This window comes from Trichosurus vulpecula, chromosome 2 (genome assembly GCF_011100635.1).
Source record: "Trichosurus vulpecula isolate mTriVul1 chromosome 2, mTriVul1.pri, whole genome shotgun sequence".
Classification (NCBI taxonomy): domain Eukaryota; kingdom Metazoa; phylum Chordata; class Mammalia; order Diprotodontia; family Phalangeridae; genus Trichosurus; species Trichosurus vulpecula.
This window is the reverse complement of record NC_050574.1, coordinates 58,082-75,630: the sequence shown is the minus strand read 5'-3', so window position 1 is coordinate 75,630 and position 17,549 is coordinate 58,082. Positions and strand designations below refer to the sequence as shown.

At 38.9% G+C, this 17,549-nt stretch overlaps 1 protein-coding gene across 1 annotated transcript; it reads left to right on the top strand.

Moving 5' to 3' along the window:
• Positions 1 to 7,546: 7,546 nt before the first annotated feature.
• Positions 7,547 to 15,926, top strand: LOC118839864 (zinc finger protein 461-like). The gene is made up of 2 exons (XM_036747372.1): positions 7,547 to 7,772; positions 15,024 to 15,926. The coding sequence occupies exons 1-2, from the start codon at positions 7,604 to 7,606 to the stop codon at positions 15,488 to 15,490; spliced, it is 636 nt and encodes a 211-aa protein (XP_036603267.1). The 5' UTR covers positions 7,547 to 7,603; the 3' UTR covers positions 15,491 to 15,926.
• The last annotated feature ends 1,623 nt before the right edge of the window (positions 15,927 to 17,549 follow it).

Genomic DNA, 17,549 nt, shown 5'->3' with positions numbered 1-17,549 from the left:
ATTTTCCATTGTGCTCTGGCCTTTTCATCAGGAAGGTCCGGCATTCCCATATTTCATTGAATCTCCATCTCCTTGCCTCAAAGATTATGCTCAATTTTGCTGGACAGTTGATCCCTGGTTTTAGTCCAAGTTCCTTTGGCTTTCGGAATATCATATTCCAATCCCTCCAGTCTTTTAATGTAGAAACTACAAGGTCCTCTGTGATCCTTTTTCTGTGATATTTGAATTGTTTCTTTCTGGCTGCTTGAAGTATTTTTTCCTTGACCTGGTAATTCTGGAGTTTGGCTACAATATTCTTTGGAATTTTCAATTTGGAATCTCTTTCAGGGGGTGATTGGTAGATTCGTTCAATGACTATTTTAGCTTCTTGTTCTAGGACTTTGGGGCAATTTTCCTTTATGATTTCTTGGAAGATACTGTCCAGGCTCTCTTTTTCATAATGGCTTTCTGGTAGACCAGTAATTCTTAGATTATCTCTCCTGGATCTATTTTCCACATCAGTTGTTTTTCCAATGATGTATTTTATGTTTTCTGTTATTTTTTCATTCTTTAGATTTTGTTTGACTGATTCTCGATGTCTTATAGAGGTGTTCTTCTATTTGCCCAATTCTAATTTTTAAAAAAATTATTTTCTTCAGATACCTTTCTTCAGATACCGATTCTTCTGTACCTCTTTCCATTTGGCCAATTCTACTTTCCCAGGAATTATTTTCTCCTGATAGGTTCTGTAATTTGTCTTTTACCTCTCTAATTTGGCTTACAAAATGTTCCAGGAATGCTTTTTGGGCTTGAGACCAGATCATACTCCCTTTTGAGGTTTCTTATCCTCCCATCAGAGGATTCTGTTAACAGGATTTTTACTGAGCCAGTCTCTAATCTGAGAATGCTTGGAGCCACACAAAGCAAGCCTAGAAACAGGAGTGTCAGTAATCAAGTTGTTTAATTAATCAGTGTCAGAGTGAGGAATGTTTCCTTAGCTGAAGTAAAAGCATAGGTTTTATAATTAAGTCACAACTAGGGAAGGAGAGGGGAAGGAGGATTATGAACAATCTTTTAGTGGTTTCCCAGGAGAAAGCCACAAGTCCCACAACACCACAGTTCTGGAGTCATGTCTTTGGGGGTTGTGACCATGTCCCCTAAAGGAGAGAACCAGAGTTCTGTGAAGGGAACAGGTTCTACAATCTTTGACTCACTCCAATGATTGTGACCCTTGTCAGAGTTTTCATTAACCAGTTTAAGCTACCTTGTGAGCTCTGCCTCCCATGCCAGAGAGCCAGCTCTTGAAAAAATTAAATTACTCACATATTCATTACACATATCATATAGATTAATATGAAAGTCATAAGTTCCTTTCTCAAAACATACTAGGAAGAAACCTTATGAATGTGCCTCTTGTGCATGTCCAATTCTGTGAGAAGCTGGGGTACTCATTACCCAAGTCATAATTGGAATTCCATGCCTTAATACCACTTCATGACCCAGAGTTAGTTGCTCAGTTTCTACTAAAGCCTAATATGCAGCTAACAGCTGCTTCTCAAAAGGTGTATATTGCACTCCAGATGAGGGCAATTTCCTTGACCAAAAGCCTAAAGGTACACTTCGGCTTTGTTGTTTTTGCCACAGACTCCAATTTGCATAGTCATCTTGTACAGTCACTTGTAATTCCACTGGCCCATTTTGCATAGGCCATAAGTCTAGAGCTAATTGGATAGCAGCCTTTGCTTCCTCAAAAGCTCTACTTTGTTCAAGTCCCCAATCAAATTCATATTTCTTTCTGGTGACTTTATACAAGGGTTTTAAAATCTGTCCCAAATGTGGGATGTGGTGTCTCCAATAACCAAATAGCCCTATGAACTTTTGGGACTCTTTCTTATTGGTAGGGTGGGGAAATCCTGGATTTTTTGTCGAGCTTGTGGGAGAATTTCTCGCAGTCCTCTATTCCACTGTATCCCCAAGAATTTTACAGTTTGAGCTGGCCCTTGAACCTTTGCGGGGTTGATTTCCCATCCTTTGCTTTTCATATGGTCAATTAATAATGCTAAACTCTCCTCCACTTCCTTTATATTCTTTCCCTGTATCATGATGTCATCTATGTAATGTGTAAGTTGTACACCAGGTAACTTTAATTCATCCAAATGTTCAGCTACAATCCTGTGGCAAATAGTTGGGCTATGAATATATCCTTGTGGCAGGCGTGTAAATGTATACTGTCGGCCTTGCCAAGTAAAAGCAAACTGGTTCCATTGCTTGGGGTCTATTGGGATTGTAAAGAAGGCATTGGCCAAATCAATAACTGCATACCAAGTCCCTTCATGTTTTTGTATTCTCTCTATTAAAGTAACCGTGTCTGGAACAGCAGCATACAAGGGAGGAGTCACTTTGTTCAGCTGTCTATAATCTACTGTCATCCTCCATGTCCCATCTGACTTTCGGACTGGCCAGACAGGGTTGTTCCATTGAGTAGTTGTAGGGACTAACACTCCTGCCTCAACACATTCTCTTATAGTGTTGGCAATTTCATCTTGCCCACCTGGCACACGATATTGCCTCAAAGTAATTATTTTAGAAGGTTCGGGCAAAGTGATTGGATCCATTTTGATTTTCCACACTAAGACTGCATTAATGCCCATTTTCCTCACAGCAAATTGGTATTTCCCTTCAGGTAAATTTAAGGTCATACCCTTCAATATGTCTATTCCAATGATATATTCGGGAATAGGCACAATAACCACAGTATATTCTTTCTTGGGCAACTGTCCAATTTTCATCATTAATTTAACTTGCCTGGCTGATATTTCAGTCCCTCCTAGTCCTGTAATGGTAATAGGAGTTCCTTGGCTTAACTTGTCTGGATTTCCATAAATAAGGGTGGCCTCGACCCCAGTATCTATTAATGCCTCAGTTACCGTACTTGACCCGTTTTTCCAATATATGGTCAAGTTAATGTGAGGTCTGCAATCCAGCCTGTGTGTTTCCTTAATTTGGACTGGAGCTCGGCCTGTTCCCTAGTATTCCCTTTCATGTGATTCACTTGGGTTTGAAGTTTCAATGTCTGTAGCATTTGCAGGAGCAGTTCTTATTTCCCTATCTCTCCTGTTATCAAGTCCTTTATCCTGGTATATTCTGTACGATTCATTGGTTGGAATGCCATCTATCATTTCAAAACCTACCCCTGCTCTCAATAGTGCAGTAAACATTTCTTTCCTTGTTACTCTCTTTTGGCGCCAAGTTTGCTGGTTATTCACCCTTCTCTCTCTCTCGAGATGATCTGTCCCTTCCCCAGTCACCTAAGTCATGTAACTGTAAAATCTTATTTATCACTGTTGTAAGACGGCTCGCTACTTCCCCAAGTAATAAATTCAAAATTAGTCGTTTATAAGCAGGGGGAGCTGTCCTAATTATTAAATTCCTATGAGGCAGTCCCATTGGATCATTGTAATATTTGTCTGTGGTTCCTATCATAATGGCAGTCTTCATCACCTCCTCCTTTAGTCTCATGATACAATCTCTAAGTGAATACCAGGGTCTGTGCTCAGTGGGCCACATAGAATCAGTAGCATATCTCTTATTGCATCCCACAGCGGCTAACACCAACAGAGTAGTCCTGCTATCACCATCTCCTTGCTGATGATGTTCCCTAAAAGCTTGTTGAACTAGAGGATCATGGCTGATACCTATAAATCTCATACAGTCTGTCCTATCTACTGATATTCCACTGGCCCCTTGATCACTGAGTCTTACCATCCAAGATATTAATGGTTCTCCTATTCTTTGGCTGAATCTACTCAAAATATCTGTGACCTCTTGCGGTGAGAAGTCTTCCTGAATTTTCCTTGTAACTGAATCTTCACCTCGGGTTTCTGTCTTCCTCCTTTGTATGGGTCGAGCCCTTGTCTGATCATTTAACCATCTCCCATTCTCTGTGTGAGGGATGTCCTGAACCCTAGTAGTGTTTTGTGCCTCAGCCCCTAACGTTGTCTCATTTTCCCCCCACTCACTTCCCCTGCCACCATGGCAAGGACAAAGCAGGCAGTCAGGCTCTTTCTGGGCTGGGTTGGAATGCACTCTTGGCTTATTTGGTCTCCTGTTGCTCCTAGCCACATTAATAGAAAAGTTCTCATTTGAGTCAGTTTGTTCTCTTGCTATCTGAGATTCCCCTTTTTTGCCGTGGGGTGGGAGTGCCCCCATCTCTTTCACTTAATCTCAATCTTTCGTATACTAGCCGGTAGGCTGATAACACTATCCAGCTTTGCCTAGATAGTGATGTCCCTGACTGAATCCCAACTTCTTGTAAACACCTTTCCAAATCCCTAGGATCTCCTCTCCGTAGCCTTGGTTCCCAGTTTTCACAGGGTCCAGCTTTTTTAGCCAATTCTTTTGCTGGGGAGGAATAAAATGGATCCTCCCACCCTGGGATATTCATCTCTTCCTCTGAAATTCTTCTGCTTCTAAGTAGAGATCTTATACCTAGCGATCCCATCCTCATCGCCAAATGTATTAGGAGGGCAGAGTTTATAATCTCAAAGAGGATCATATATATGTCTGAAAGGTTCGGAACCGCTGGATATAAGAAACTCTCAAAGTAGGCGGCAGAAGAATCAAAGCATATATTTAGGCTCCACAGTAACCAACCTATGAACCAGCATCCCCATTTTGACATATTGATCAAAAGCTTCCAAGCCCAATAAGTACGCCTCACAAGAATAACCAGGAGGCTACAGAGAAGCATGATGGTGTAAAACAAAATTATGCTTCCCCCTCTATGGTAAAAAGATTACCCACTGGCCTCAAGTCCTTGTTCAGCTTCCTCCCATAGGTCAGCTCTGCTACTGGCAGCTCCTGCTTCAGCTGTGGCTGTGGCTGTGGCTGTAGCTATAGCAGCCTCTGGCTCCAATGGAAGCTGTTTTTAACCATCCAGCTTCTGCGGGGGTGTAAGGTATGCCGGGGAAAGCACAGGTTCTTTCAGTCTGCTTAAGCAAGATGAAGGGGTTGACCAGGAAAGCACAGGTTCTTTCCATCAGCTTAAGCAAGGGAAGCAAGGTGAAGGGGCCGACAAGCTTACTCCAGTCCAACATACAAACAGCATTCAGTTCAGGGGAAAAAGCCAAACTAGTCAAGGGCACTTGTTGACTAAGTGCTAAGGAGCCCATTTTTGGTTGCCAACACATAATTCAAGATGTTTTTTGTTTGCTTTTGTTGTTAACAAAATCCTTAAAGTCTGAGAATTCATTAAATATATATTGTCATTCAGAATTAGGCCTAGCTTTGCTGGGTATGATATTTTTAGCTGGAGCTCCAGTTCTTTTGCTCTTTGATATATAATGTTCCAAGACTCGTGGTCTTTTAGTGTTTTCCTCATAGGATCTCTTTCGCGTGGTGATCAGTGGATTTTTTCTATTTCTGCTTTTCCCTCTTCCAATACTTCAGGACAATTTTTAAAATTATTTCTTGTATTATTGTATCAAGATGCTTTTTTTGATCATAACTTTCAGGCAGTGCACTTATTCTTATGTTTTCTTTTCTTGATCTGTTCTCCAGATCAGTTGTTTCTCTTTTGTGATATTTCACATCCTCTTCTATTTTTTTTCATTCTTTATATTTTGTTTTATGATTTCTTGATCTCTTATAATTTCTCTGGCTTCCCCTTGCCAAATTTTGATATTCAAGTAGTCATTTTCTTCCTTAAGATTCTCGATCTCATTTTCTGGTTGGTTAACTTTCTTTACATAATCTTGTTTTTCTTGGATTGTTCTTATTTTTCCTTTTAATTTTTCCTCAGTCTCTCTCCTTTGATTTTAAAGTCTTCTTTAAATTCTTCTCTTAATTTATTTTCTCTGTTCTATGTTCACCCTGATGTGCTGTTTTATTTCTTTTGTGTAGGAAAATCTTGAGAGCTTGAACTTTTGTAACCTAACCTGCCATCTTCCCAGAATCCTCTCCATGTCTGACTCTTATCTAAAAAACAAGTGACTCAAGGGACCCTAGAGAAAAGAAAAGATTTAGAAATTCTTGAGAATCTCAAAAAATATAAAAGAGCAATAAATTCTTCAATTGTTCCCGAGTTAAATAAAGGAGTTGAAAAGTGAAAGGTGAAACATGGATTACAAATAGATGCTAAATTAGATGTTTTTTTTAAATATCACAATTAAAACATAAACCTGCAATTTTATGCACAGACTGGAGGATTGTTCTCAAATATCAGAATCTCTGATAATGTGAATCCTATGCTCATGACTCAAATGGAAGAAAATGAAATGGAAGACCATTGGATTCCAAGCTCATTGGCTAAACGTGTTGTGAAGTGAATCTATAAGACTGGAAACATAGATGACCCCTCCCAAGTATCAGAATATTCTCAGATCTGGCCAACCTCTCCTATATATGGCTCATCAGACAGCCCCTTAGCTCCTTCTCTTGACTCTTGTTCACCCAAGTTTCTAGAGTTCTAGAGGTATGTTTAGATTATTCATTTCTCATAAAGAAACTGGCTAAACTTTTCTAATAAATTAGCTCAAACAAAATCCAAGTTAATGAAATATTGCTTTTCTTGAGCAACAATAGAGGAACCCTCCTTATTCATCGTTGTTGTCGAGTCATTTCATTCATGTTCAACACTTAGTAAACCCATTAAGACTTTTTTTGGCAAAGATACTGGAGTAGTTTGTCATTTCCTTCTCCAGTCTATTTTAGAGATGAAGAAATGGAGACAAACAAGGTAGAGTGACTGGCCCAGGGTTACACAGCTAGTATACTTCTGAGGCCACATTTGAACTCATAAAGATGAGACTTCTTGATTCCAAGCCCAGTGCTCTCTCCACTAGGTCACCTAGCTTGCCTTTCTCCAGCATAGTTATTCTTATTACAAAGTAATTATGTAATCAAGGAATATATGCTATGCACAAAGGAAAGCAATGGCATAAGCTGTTTTGTCTCATACCTCATACCCAGAGTGACCTCAAGCCCTCAATGTAAGAACAGATAAGGCTCCTTCACTTGCTGGGAACCATATCATACCACTCAGTGCAGTCCAGATTCCGATGAATATCTTTTTAGAATTTTCTTCGTATTTACATCTAGATAAGACTTTATTTCAGACATTCAGGAAACAAATGAGATCTTTTCTTTAACTTTATTCTCTTTTCAGTGATCATATTTAATGTTTGTTTTTTCCCTCCAGAATGCACTGTTACCTGCCATCTTCTCATAGACTTTTCTTTAGAATATATCACTTACACTGGTTCTGAGAAGGAAGAAATTTCACATCACCCATTCTTTCTTTTTCTTCCACCAATGAACCTAACTCGCAATTAGAATATACACTTTCTCCCTGATTCCACAGGGAGACACATTCCATAATGACATTTCTCAGCTTTATTCCACCTGACGATATAAAATACTTGTCTTAAAATTCCATTAGGATCTTACTCTCTAGTTTCAAGAGTTGATTCTGACACTCATAAAGGGTATGATCTTTGGGCAAATCTCTTTTCTTGGCTTCAGTTCCCTCCTATAAATTAATGGCTATCGGATTTTTAGCCCTGAAGTGTCTTTCAACTTTATATTCTATAACTTTTGATGATTTAGGGGACAGTGACGTTTAAGGATGTGGCTGTGGGCTTCACCCAGGAGGAGTGGGGCCTCTTGGACCATCATCAGAAGGAGATGTACAGGGAGGTCCTGCTGGAAAATGCGTGGAACCTGTTCTCCCTGGGTGAGGAAACTTCCCCTGCTGACTCTGAGTCTTCAATCAAAGGGAATATCTTCATTCTCTGGTATGTAAGCTTTAGAGCATCTAAGAATTATTAGGGAAAACTGCATGTCTCCTGTGTCCAAGAGACAGACTCCTCATGCTACCTGGTTTTCCTATAGAAAGTCTCTGCATTGTGTGATAGGAAGCTGAGGGTTTCCTTTGTTGTTCCTGATGTTGTGTCTTACCAGTTCTAGGCAGCTTCAGGTCAAAGATCCAATCAGTGTGGAATGATCTCAGAAGTGGAACTAGTTGTGCCAAGAGGAAAGGAGTCCTTAGTGTGGGAGAGAGTGAAAATTACTGGAAAAATGGAGATACTAGAAGAAGAATATCCCAAGGTTGATGAGAGACAGAATAGGATTATATCCACACACACAGAGATTTGCTTGACCAAGCAAAAGGATGAACTTTTCATCAGATTCTGGGGCCAAGAAGGAAAAGAAGGCATCTGTTTTATGTGAGATCAGGAGAATGGGATAGGTCTTGATTAATGTCTAGTTTTTCAATGAAATAAAAGACCCAGTTCTGAAGTAAGAGGATGTGGATGGGTTGGGTGGGGTAAGAGAATAAGCCATAAGGGGGGTTTAGAGTTGAATGAAAAGATTTGGAAAAGCTGCTGTGGTGAGTGGCATGGGGAGTTCATCAGGGAGATGTCAAAGGATTATCTTGCCACAATGAGGGTCCAGCTGAGATTATGGAGCCTACATTTGTGGTGGACCCAAGCAACCTGCCTCCATGATTTTCTGATTCTCATCCAGCAGCATATGAGTAGGAGTGAAGGCTGCTTATTTGGAAGTAATGTGAGGGTGAACTCCTTTCCTGATCTCTATGGCTCAGCCTCTGTCCCATTCTTGGGCAATCATTGAACAGGGTCATGCAGGTGACGATCACTTCCCTTTAGGGAGCTGGGAAGTAGAGACTTGCAGGTGCCCCATGGTGTGACACCCTTCAGGGGCCTAGAATGAAGCCTCTGCGATCTTCAGTGTTGGGTCTGGTCAGGTTCCATCAGGCTTAGAACCTAACAAAGGTGACTACTGAGAGGTGACAGAACCATGACTGAAGCCAGAATATGGATTTGACAAGTAGAAGAGAAACCAGAATGCAACGATTGAGGTATAGGCTGGGGCCTGCTGTCAGCCCTGGGCCCTGTCAGGCATAGCAATCATGGACCCAAAGAGTCTGTTTTCTGTCCTGCAAGAATGCCAACTGGAGTAACATCTTGATCTGGTGATTACAGCTTTGATGAGATGTGATTACAAGGTAACCCAGAAGTGAGAGGACAACTTTGGTGCAGTGACAGACAGTCAGTGAAGGTCTGTGCATACATGTGATCATTTGCACATGAATATCCAACCTTCCTGCAAGTTTGGAAACAATTTGATGTTGAGTTGAGAAATGGAAAGAACATGTTGCGTATAGTAAGAAGAAATCAGAGTGTGATGTTCTCATTGCATGAAGCCCAAAAACATTAAAGAATCCTATTGTGGTTGAAGTATACACATGCTTGTTGTCCCAGAGGATAAATATCTTAGCAACAAAATTGAGTGTTTATTTACTGCTTAAGGTGCCACTGACAAATTTTTAGTTCAAATCCATTGTACCATTGTCTATAACATTTTTGGAGATGGGAAATGCCATACATTTTTAAAGTTCTGTTTATTACAAGGACTTTTTATTTTTAGTGCAAACAGATTTTATTTTTAACATAATGTTTTATTTCCCCTATTAGATATTAAAGCAATTTTTAAGAATTTGTTTAAATTTAAAATTCCAAATTCTTTCCCTCCTTCATCTCTCCCCTCCTTTTTTTTCCTTTCTCTTTTTTTAAAATTTATTTAATATATTTAGTTTTCAGCATTGATTTTCCACAAGAGTTTGAATTACAAATTTTCTCCTCATTTCTACCCTCCTGCCCACTCCAAGATGGCTTATATTATGGTTGCCCTGTTCCCCAGTCAGCTCTCCCTTCTGTCACTCCACTCCCCTCCCATCCCCCTTTCACTTCTTCTCTTGTAGGGCAAGATAAATTTCTACACCCCATTGCCTGTGTATCTTATTTCCTAGTTGAATGCAAAAACTTTTTTTCATTTGTTTTTGAACATCTGTTTTTAAAACTTTGAGCTCCAAATTCTCCCCCTTCTTCCCTCCCTGCCCACCCTCCCTAAGAAGGCAAGCAATTCAACATAGGCCGCATACGTATCATTATGTAAAACCCTTCCACAATACTCATGTTGTGAAAGATTAACTATGTTTTGCTCCTTCCTAACCTATCCCCCTTTATTGAATTTTCTCCCTTGAGCCTGTCCCTTTTCAAAAGTGTTTGTTTTTGATTACCTCCTCCCCTTGTCTGCCCTCCCTTCTATCATTCCCCCTTTTTTATCTTCTTCCTCCTTCTTTCCTGTGGGGTAAGATACCCAGTTGAATGTGTATGGTATTCCCTCCTCAGGTCAAATCCGATGAGAGCAAGATTTACTCATTCTTCCTCACCTGCCCCCTCTTCCCTTCCTACAGAACCCTTTTTTCTTGCCACTTTTATGTGAGATAATTTACCCCATTCTATCTCCCTCTCTCAATATATTCCTCTCTTATCCCTTAATTTGATTTTTTTTTAAGATATCATCCCTTCATATTCAACTCACCCTGTGCTCTCTGTCTATATATATATATATATATATACACACACATATACATATATATGCCTACTTATATGCATATTCCTTTCAGCTACTATGATACTGAAGTCTCATGAATCATACATATCATCTTTTCATGTAGGAATGTAAACAAAACAGTTCAACTTTAGTAAGTCCCTTATGATTTCTCTTTCTTTTTTACTTTTTCATGCTTCTCTTGATTCTTGTGTTTGAAAGTCAAATTTTCTATTCAGCTCTGGGCTGTTCACTGAGAAAGCTTGAAAGTCCTCTATTTTGTTGAAAGTTCATATTTTGCCTTGGAGCATGATCCTCAGTTTTGCTGAGTAGGTGATTCTTGGTTTTAATCCTAGCTCCATTGACCTCCGGAATATTGTATTCCATGCTGTTCAGTCCCTTAATGTGGAAGCTGCTAGATCCTGTGTTATCCTAATTGTTTTTCCACAATATTCAAATTGTTTCTTTCTGGCTGCTTGCAGTATTTTCTCCTTGACCTAGGAGCTCTGGAATTTGGCAACAATATTCATAGGAGTTTTCTTTTTGGGATCTTTTTGAGGAGGCGATCTGTGGATTCTTTCAATTTCTACTTTACCCTCTGGCTCTAGAATATCAAGGCAGTTCTCCTTGATAATTTCTTGAAAGATCTAGGCTCTTTTTTTGATCATGGCTTTCAGGTAGTCCAATAATTTTTAAAGTATCTCTCCTGGATCTATTTTCCAGGTCAATGGTTTTTCCAATGAGATATTTCACATTGTCTTCCACTTTTTCATACCTTTGGTTCTGTTTTATAATATCTTGATTTCTCAAAGTCACGAGCTTCCACTTGCTCCAGTCTAATTTTTAAGGTAGTATTTTCTTCAGTGGTCTTTTGGACCTCCTTTTCCATTTGGCTAATTCTGCCTTTCAAGGCATTCTTCTCCTTATTGGCTTTTTGGAGCTCTTTTGCCATTTGAGTTAGTCTATTTTTTAAGGTGTTGTTTTCTTCAATATTTTTTTCAGTACTTTTTTGGGTCTCCTTTAGCAATTCATTGACTTGTTTTTCATGGTTTTCTTGCATCATTCTCATTTCTCATCCCAAGTTTTCCTCTACTTCTCTAACTTGCTTTTCCAACTCCTTTTTGAGCTCTTCTATGACCTGAGACCAGTTCATGTTTTTCTTGGAGGCTTTTGGTGTAGGCTCTTTGACTTTGTTGACTTCTTCTGGCTGTATGTTTTGGTTTTCTTTGTCACCAAAGAAAGATTCCAAAGTCTGAGACTGAATCTGAGTGCGTTTTTGCTGCCTGGCCATGTTGCCAGCCAACTTACTTGACCATTGAGTTTTTCAGTGGGGTATGACTGCTTGTAGAGTAAAGAGTACTTTGTTCCAAGGTTGAGGGGATGCGCTGTTGATTTCAGAGCTATTTCTATACAGCCAGCTCTGCCATACCGGCACTCCTCCTTCCCCCAGAACCGGCAACCCAGACCTGATGCAAATCTTAAGCAAGCTCTGCACTCTCGCTCTGATCCCCTGCTTAATTCCTCCCACCAGGTGGGCCTGGGGCCAGAAGCAACAGCAGCTATAGTTCTGTAGCTACACCACCCCCACTGCCCCTGGGGCAGTGGCTGAACCGCAAACTCTTTTCACTCTGTTCCCCTAACCTTCTCTGTTGTCTTTGGTGTTTGTGGGTCGCGAAGTCTGGTGACTGCCATAGCTCACTGATTCAGGGCGCTAGGGCCTGTTCTGCCTGGCTCCTGGTCTGGTTGGTCCTGCTGCTTCCGCCCACACTGGGCTCCTCACCCCTCCGCTCCGTGCGCGATAGACGTCATCCAGCAATCATCGAGCCTATCCGGTGCCTGGGTCCCTGCTTCCCTCTGCTATTTTGTGGGTTCTGCAGTTCTAGAGTTTGTTCAGTCAGAGCCATTTTTTATAGGTTTTTGGAGGGACCTGGTGGGGAGTTCCCACAAGTCCCTGCTTTCCAGCCGCCATCCTCTTCACTCCTTCTGATGGTAAACAATCTGATATAGGTTCTACATGTGCAATTATTATTAGAAGGATTTTATTTTTATTTTAGTGATCAGAGGCATTTAGAGACAATTTTTTTTTTTAAAAAAGAACTAAGTAATTGCAAAAAATTAATAGGCCAATAACAGCTAGAGGGTACAGTCGATAGAGGGCCAGCCCTGGAATTAGGAGGTCCTAAATTCATATCCGGCCTCAGAAACTAGACATTTACTGATGTGTGAACCTGGACAAGCCATTGAACCTGATTGCATTGCACATTTTTTTTAAAATTATTAGGCCAAACAACATCTTTTATGCCTTTAGTAAATGCAAAAAACAATACAGGTATACTTCATGTCACCTCAAATAATGCAACAGAAAAAAACGATTGAAAGTTATTACTGGGAAATTTCATTATACTTACAGATATGAGAGGTCATGAAATAATTCGAATATTAAGTATATATGCACCAAATGTCATAATATCCATGAAGAAAGGATTGAATAAACAAACAATGAAAGTGAAAGTGAAAAAGAAAGATTGAAAGTGGAAACAAATGTGTCTAGTATTGTGGACAGAGCATGCCCAGTCACAGGATTGAGTTTGTGCCTCAGCCCCTGGAATTTGGGTCAAATCACTCAGCTATTTTTATTTTTTTTAGAATATCAGAGGATTTTATTTTTATTTTTTATAATTAAGATTTTTTATTTTTAGTTTACAACACTCAGTTCCACATAACTTTGAGTTCCAGATTTTCTTCACCCCACCCCCCTTTCTCCCCCTCCTTCCCCAAGACAGTATGGAATCCGATATATCTTCTACATATAACTTCACATTGAACTTCTTTACACAATAGTCAAGTTTTAAAGAAGAATAATGACCAATGGAATGAATCATGAGAAAGAAGAAACAAAACAAAACAAAAAAAACCAAGACAAAAACAAAAGAGAAAAAAAAAAGGCGAGCATAAAGTGTGCCTCAATCTGCATTCAGACTCCATAGTTCTTTCTCTGGATGTAGATAGCTCTCTCCATCATGAGTCCTTTGGAGTTGTCTTTGCATTTTGTATTGCTGAGAAGAATGAAGTCTATCAGGGTTAGTCATCACAGAATCCATATATCTGTGGCTGTGTATAGTGTTCTCCTGGTTCTGCTCCCCTTGCTCAGCATTATTTCATGTAGGTTTTTCCAAGTTATTATGAAGTCTGTATCATCCCCATTTCTTATAGCACAGTAGTATTCCATTACTTTCAGAAACCACAACTTTTTCAGCCATTCCCCAATTGATGGGCATCCCCTTGATCTCCAATTTTCTGCCACCACAAAAAGAGCTGCTATAAATATTTTTGTACATATGGGTCCTTTTCCCATTTGTGTGATCTCTTTGGCATACAACCCTAGAAGTGGTATTCAAAGGGTATGAACGTTTTTATAGCCTTTTGGGCATAGTTCCAAATTGCTCTCCAGAATGGCTGGATCAATTCACAACTCCACCAGCAATGTAACAATGTTCTAATTTTCCCACATCCTCTCCAGCATTTGTCATTTTCCTGTTTTGTCATTTTAGTCAATCTGACAGGAGAGATGTGGTATCTAAGAGTTGTTTTGATTTGCATTTCTCTAATCAGTAGTGATTTAGAGCATTTTTTTTCATATGCCTACAGATATCTTTAATTTTTTCCTCTGAAAACTGCCTGTTCATATTCTTTGACCATTTTTCAACCAGGGAATGGCATGTATTCCTATAAATTTGGTTCAGTTCCCTGTGTATTTTAGAGATGGGGCCTTTATCAGAGACACTAGTTGTAAAGATTTTCTCCCAGTTTTCTGTTTCCCTCCTAATCTTTGTTGCATTGGCTTTTTTTTTTTTTTGTACAAAAACATTTCAATTCGGGGCAGCTAGGTGGCGCAGTGAGTAGAGCACCGGCCCTGGAGTCAGGAGGACCTGAGTTCAAATCCGGCCTCAGACACTTGACACATTTACTAGCTGTGTGACCTTGGGCAAGTCACTTAACCCCAATTGCCCTGCTAAAAAGCAAAAAAATAAAAAAAATAAAATAAAAAAAAACATTTCAATTTAACATAATCAAAATGATCTATTTTGCATTTTGTAATGGTCCCTATCTCTTGTCATGTCATGAATTCTTTGCTTTTCCATAAATCTGATAGGTAAACTATTCCTTGCTCTCCCAAACTGCTTATAGTATCAGCCTTTATTCCTAAATCATGAACCCATTTTTACTTTATTTTGGTATATGGTGTAAGATGTTGGTCTATGCCCAGTTTCTGTCTGACCATTTTCCGATTTTCCCAGAAGTTTTTGTGAAATAATCACTCAGCTATTCTGAACTCATGACCTGAGTTGTGAATGTGCCAAGAATGCTCTGCCTCCATCACAGATTCTTTTGTGACGATCCAATACAATTGCGTGTGAAGCTCTTTGCAAATAAAATCATCCTTAGGATGTAAACTAATGGCATTTTGAAAGAATTGGTTCTGCCCATTTAAAGACTTGAAGTTTGAAGACTTTTCTCTTTGCCTGGGGAAAGAGAATGTAAAGGAGTTTATGTTCTGCCAATGAACAGAAGGGTATATGATCATATATGTGTCTGTGTCTCTATATTTTATTGCTTGTTTCTTTCAGAAGGAGAGATCAGAAGGGAAGTGAAGAAGACTTCTGCAGAGCTAAGCCTTTTTGTGGAAGAAACTCATGAGCAAAGATTCATGGGTGACATTCCCTGTGACTTCACTTGGAGAGAAATCTGTGCTCTTCATCAGGGAATCCATACTGGAAAGAAACCTTATGGAAGTAGTCAGTGTGGAAAGGATTTCAGAAGCACCTCTAGTCTTACTGAACATCAGAGAATCAATACTGGAGAGAAAACTTATGAATATATTCAGTGTAGAAAGGCTTTTAGAAGCAGGTCCACTCTTGCCAAACATCAGAGAATCCACACTGGAGAGAAAACTTATAAATGTAATCAGTGTGGAAAGGTTTTCAGATTCACATCCATTCATATTGTACATCAGAGAATCCACAATGGTGAGAAGCTGTTTGAATGTAATCAGCCTGGAAAGCTTTCAGAGGCAGTTCCAATTTTGCTAACATAATAGAATCCATACTAGAGCAAACCCTTATGAATGGAATCAGTATGGAAAGGTTTTCAGAGGCAGCTCCTATTTTGCTAACCATTGGAGAATACACACCAGAGAAAAATCTTATTAATGTAATCAGTGTGGAAAATCTTTCCTAAAGGGGGCCAATATTGCTTTACCTGAAAGAATCCTCACTGGAGAGATACCTTAGGAATGCCATCAGTACGGAAAGACTTTTACACAGAGGGGCTGTCTTACTACATCCAAGAATCCACACTGAAGGGAAATCTTATGAATATAATCTATGTTGAAAGGTTTTCAGGAAGATGCTGAGTCTTGCTGAACATCAGAACTACACTGGAAAGAAACTCATAAGTGTAACCAGTGCAGAAACAGTTTCAGACTGAGATCCGTTCTTAATGTATATCAGAGAATAAACACTGGAGAAAAACCTTATGAGTGTCCACAGCAATAAAACTAACAGAAATCATATGATCATCTCAATAGATGCAGAAAAAGCATTTGACAAAATGGAAGACCCATTCCTATGAAAAAACACTAGAGAGCACAGGAATAATTGAAGGCTTCCTTAAAATGATAGGTAGCAGCTATCTAAAACTATCAGAAAACATTATGTGTAATGGGGATAAGCTAGAAGCATTTCTGATAAGATCTGGGAGAAACAAGGTTGTCCATTATCACCACTGTTATTCAATATTGTACTAGAAATGCTAGCTCTGGCAATGAGAAAAGAAAAAGGAATGGAAGGAATTAGAATAGGCAAAGAAACAAAGGTATCACTCTTTGCAGATGATATGGTGATATATTCAGAGAATCTTAGAAAATGAAGTACAAAATGACATGAAATAATAAACAACTTTAGCAAAGTTGCAGGATATAAAAGAAACACATAAATCACAGTTTTGAGATATAATTAACAGAGACTAACAGTAACAGAAAGAGAAATTCCTTTTAAAGTTACTGTAAACATTAGAAAATAATTGGGAATCTACTTGCCAAAACAAACCCAGGAAGTATATGAACACAATTAGAAAGCACTTTTCACACTAATAAAGTCAGATCTAAATAATTGGAAAAAAATTTCAGTTGCTCATTCATAGGCTGAGCTAATGTTATAAAAATGACAATTCTACCTAAATTAAATTAGTTATTCAGTGCCATACTAATCAAACTACCAAAAGATTATTTTGTAGAGCTGGAAAAAACAACAAGAAAATTCATCTGGAAGAAAAAAGGTCCAGAATCCCAGGGGAATTAATGAAAAGAAATGCAAGGGACGGTGGTCTAGCTGTACCAGATCTTAAATTGTATTATAAATCAACAATAATCAAAGCTATTTGGTACTCACTAAGAAACAGAGTGGTGGATCAGTGGAATAAGTTAGGTATGCAAGACACAGCAGTCAACAACTATAGTAATCTTCTCTTTGAGAAATCCAAAGTCTCCAGCTTCTGAGAAAAGAACTCAGTATTTAACAAAAAAAAACTGCTGGAAAAACGGGAAAAAGTGTATGGTAGGAACTAGGCATAAACCAATATCTTACACACTATACCAAGGTAAAGTCAAAATGGGTATAAAGACTGATACTATAAAGAAACTGGGAGAGCAAGGAATAATTTACCTGTCAGATCTATGGAGGAGGGAAGAATTTATGACCAAAGAAGAGATAGAAAACAAAATGGATGATTTTGATTACCTTAAATTGAAAAGTTTGTGCACAAACGAAACCAATGCAACCATTATTAAAAGGGGAGCAGAAAGCTCAAAAAAAATTTACAACCGGTATCTCTGATAAAAGCCTCATTTCTAAAATATATAGAGAACTGAGTCAAATTTACAAGAATACAAGTCATTCCCCAATTGATAAATGGTCAAACGATATGAATATGCAGTTTTCAGAGGAGGAAATTAAAGCAATATTCATATAAAAATGCTCTAAGTCATTATTAGAAAATGCAAATCAAAATGACTGAGGTACCATATCATACATATCAGATTGGCTAACATGAAAAAACAGGAAAATTATAAATGTTGGAGAAGATGTGGGGAAATT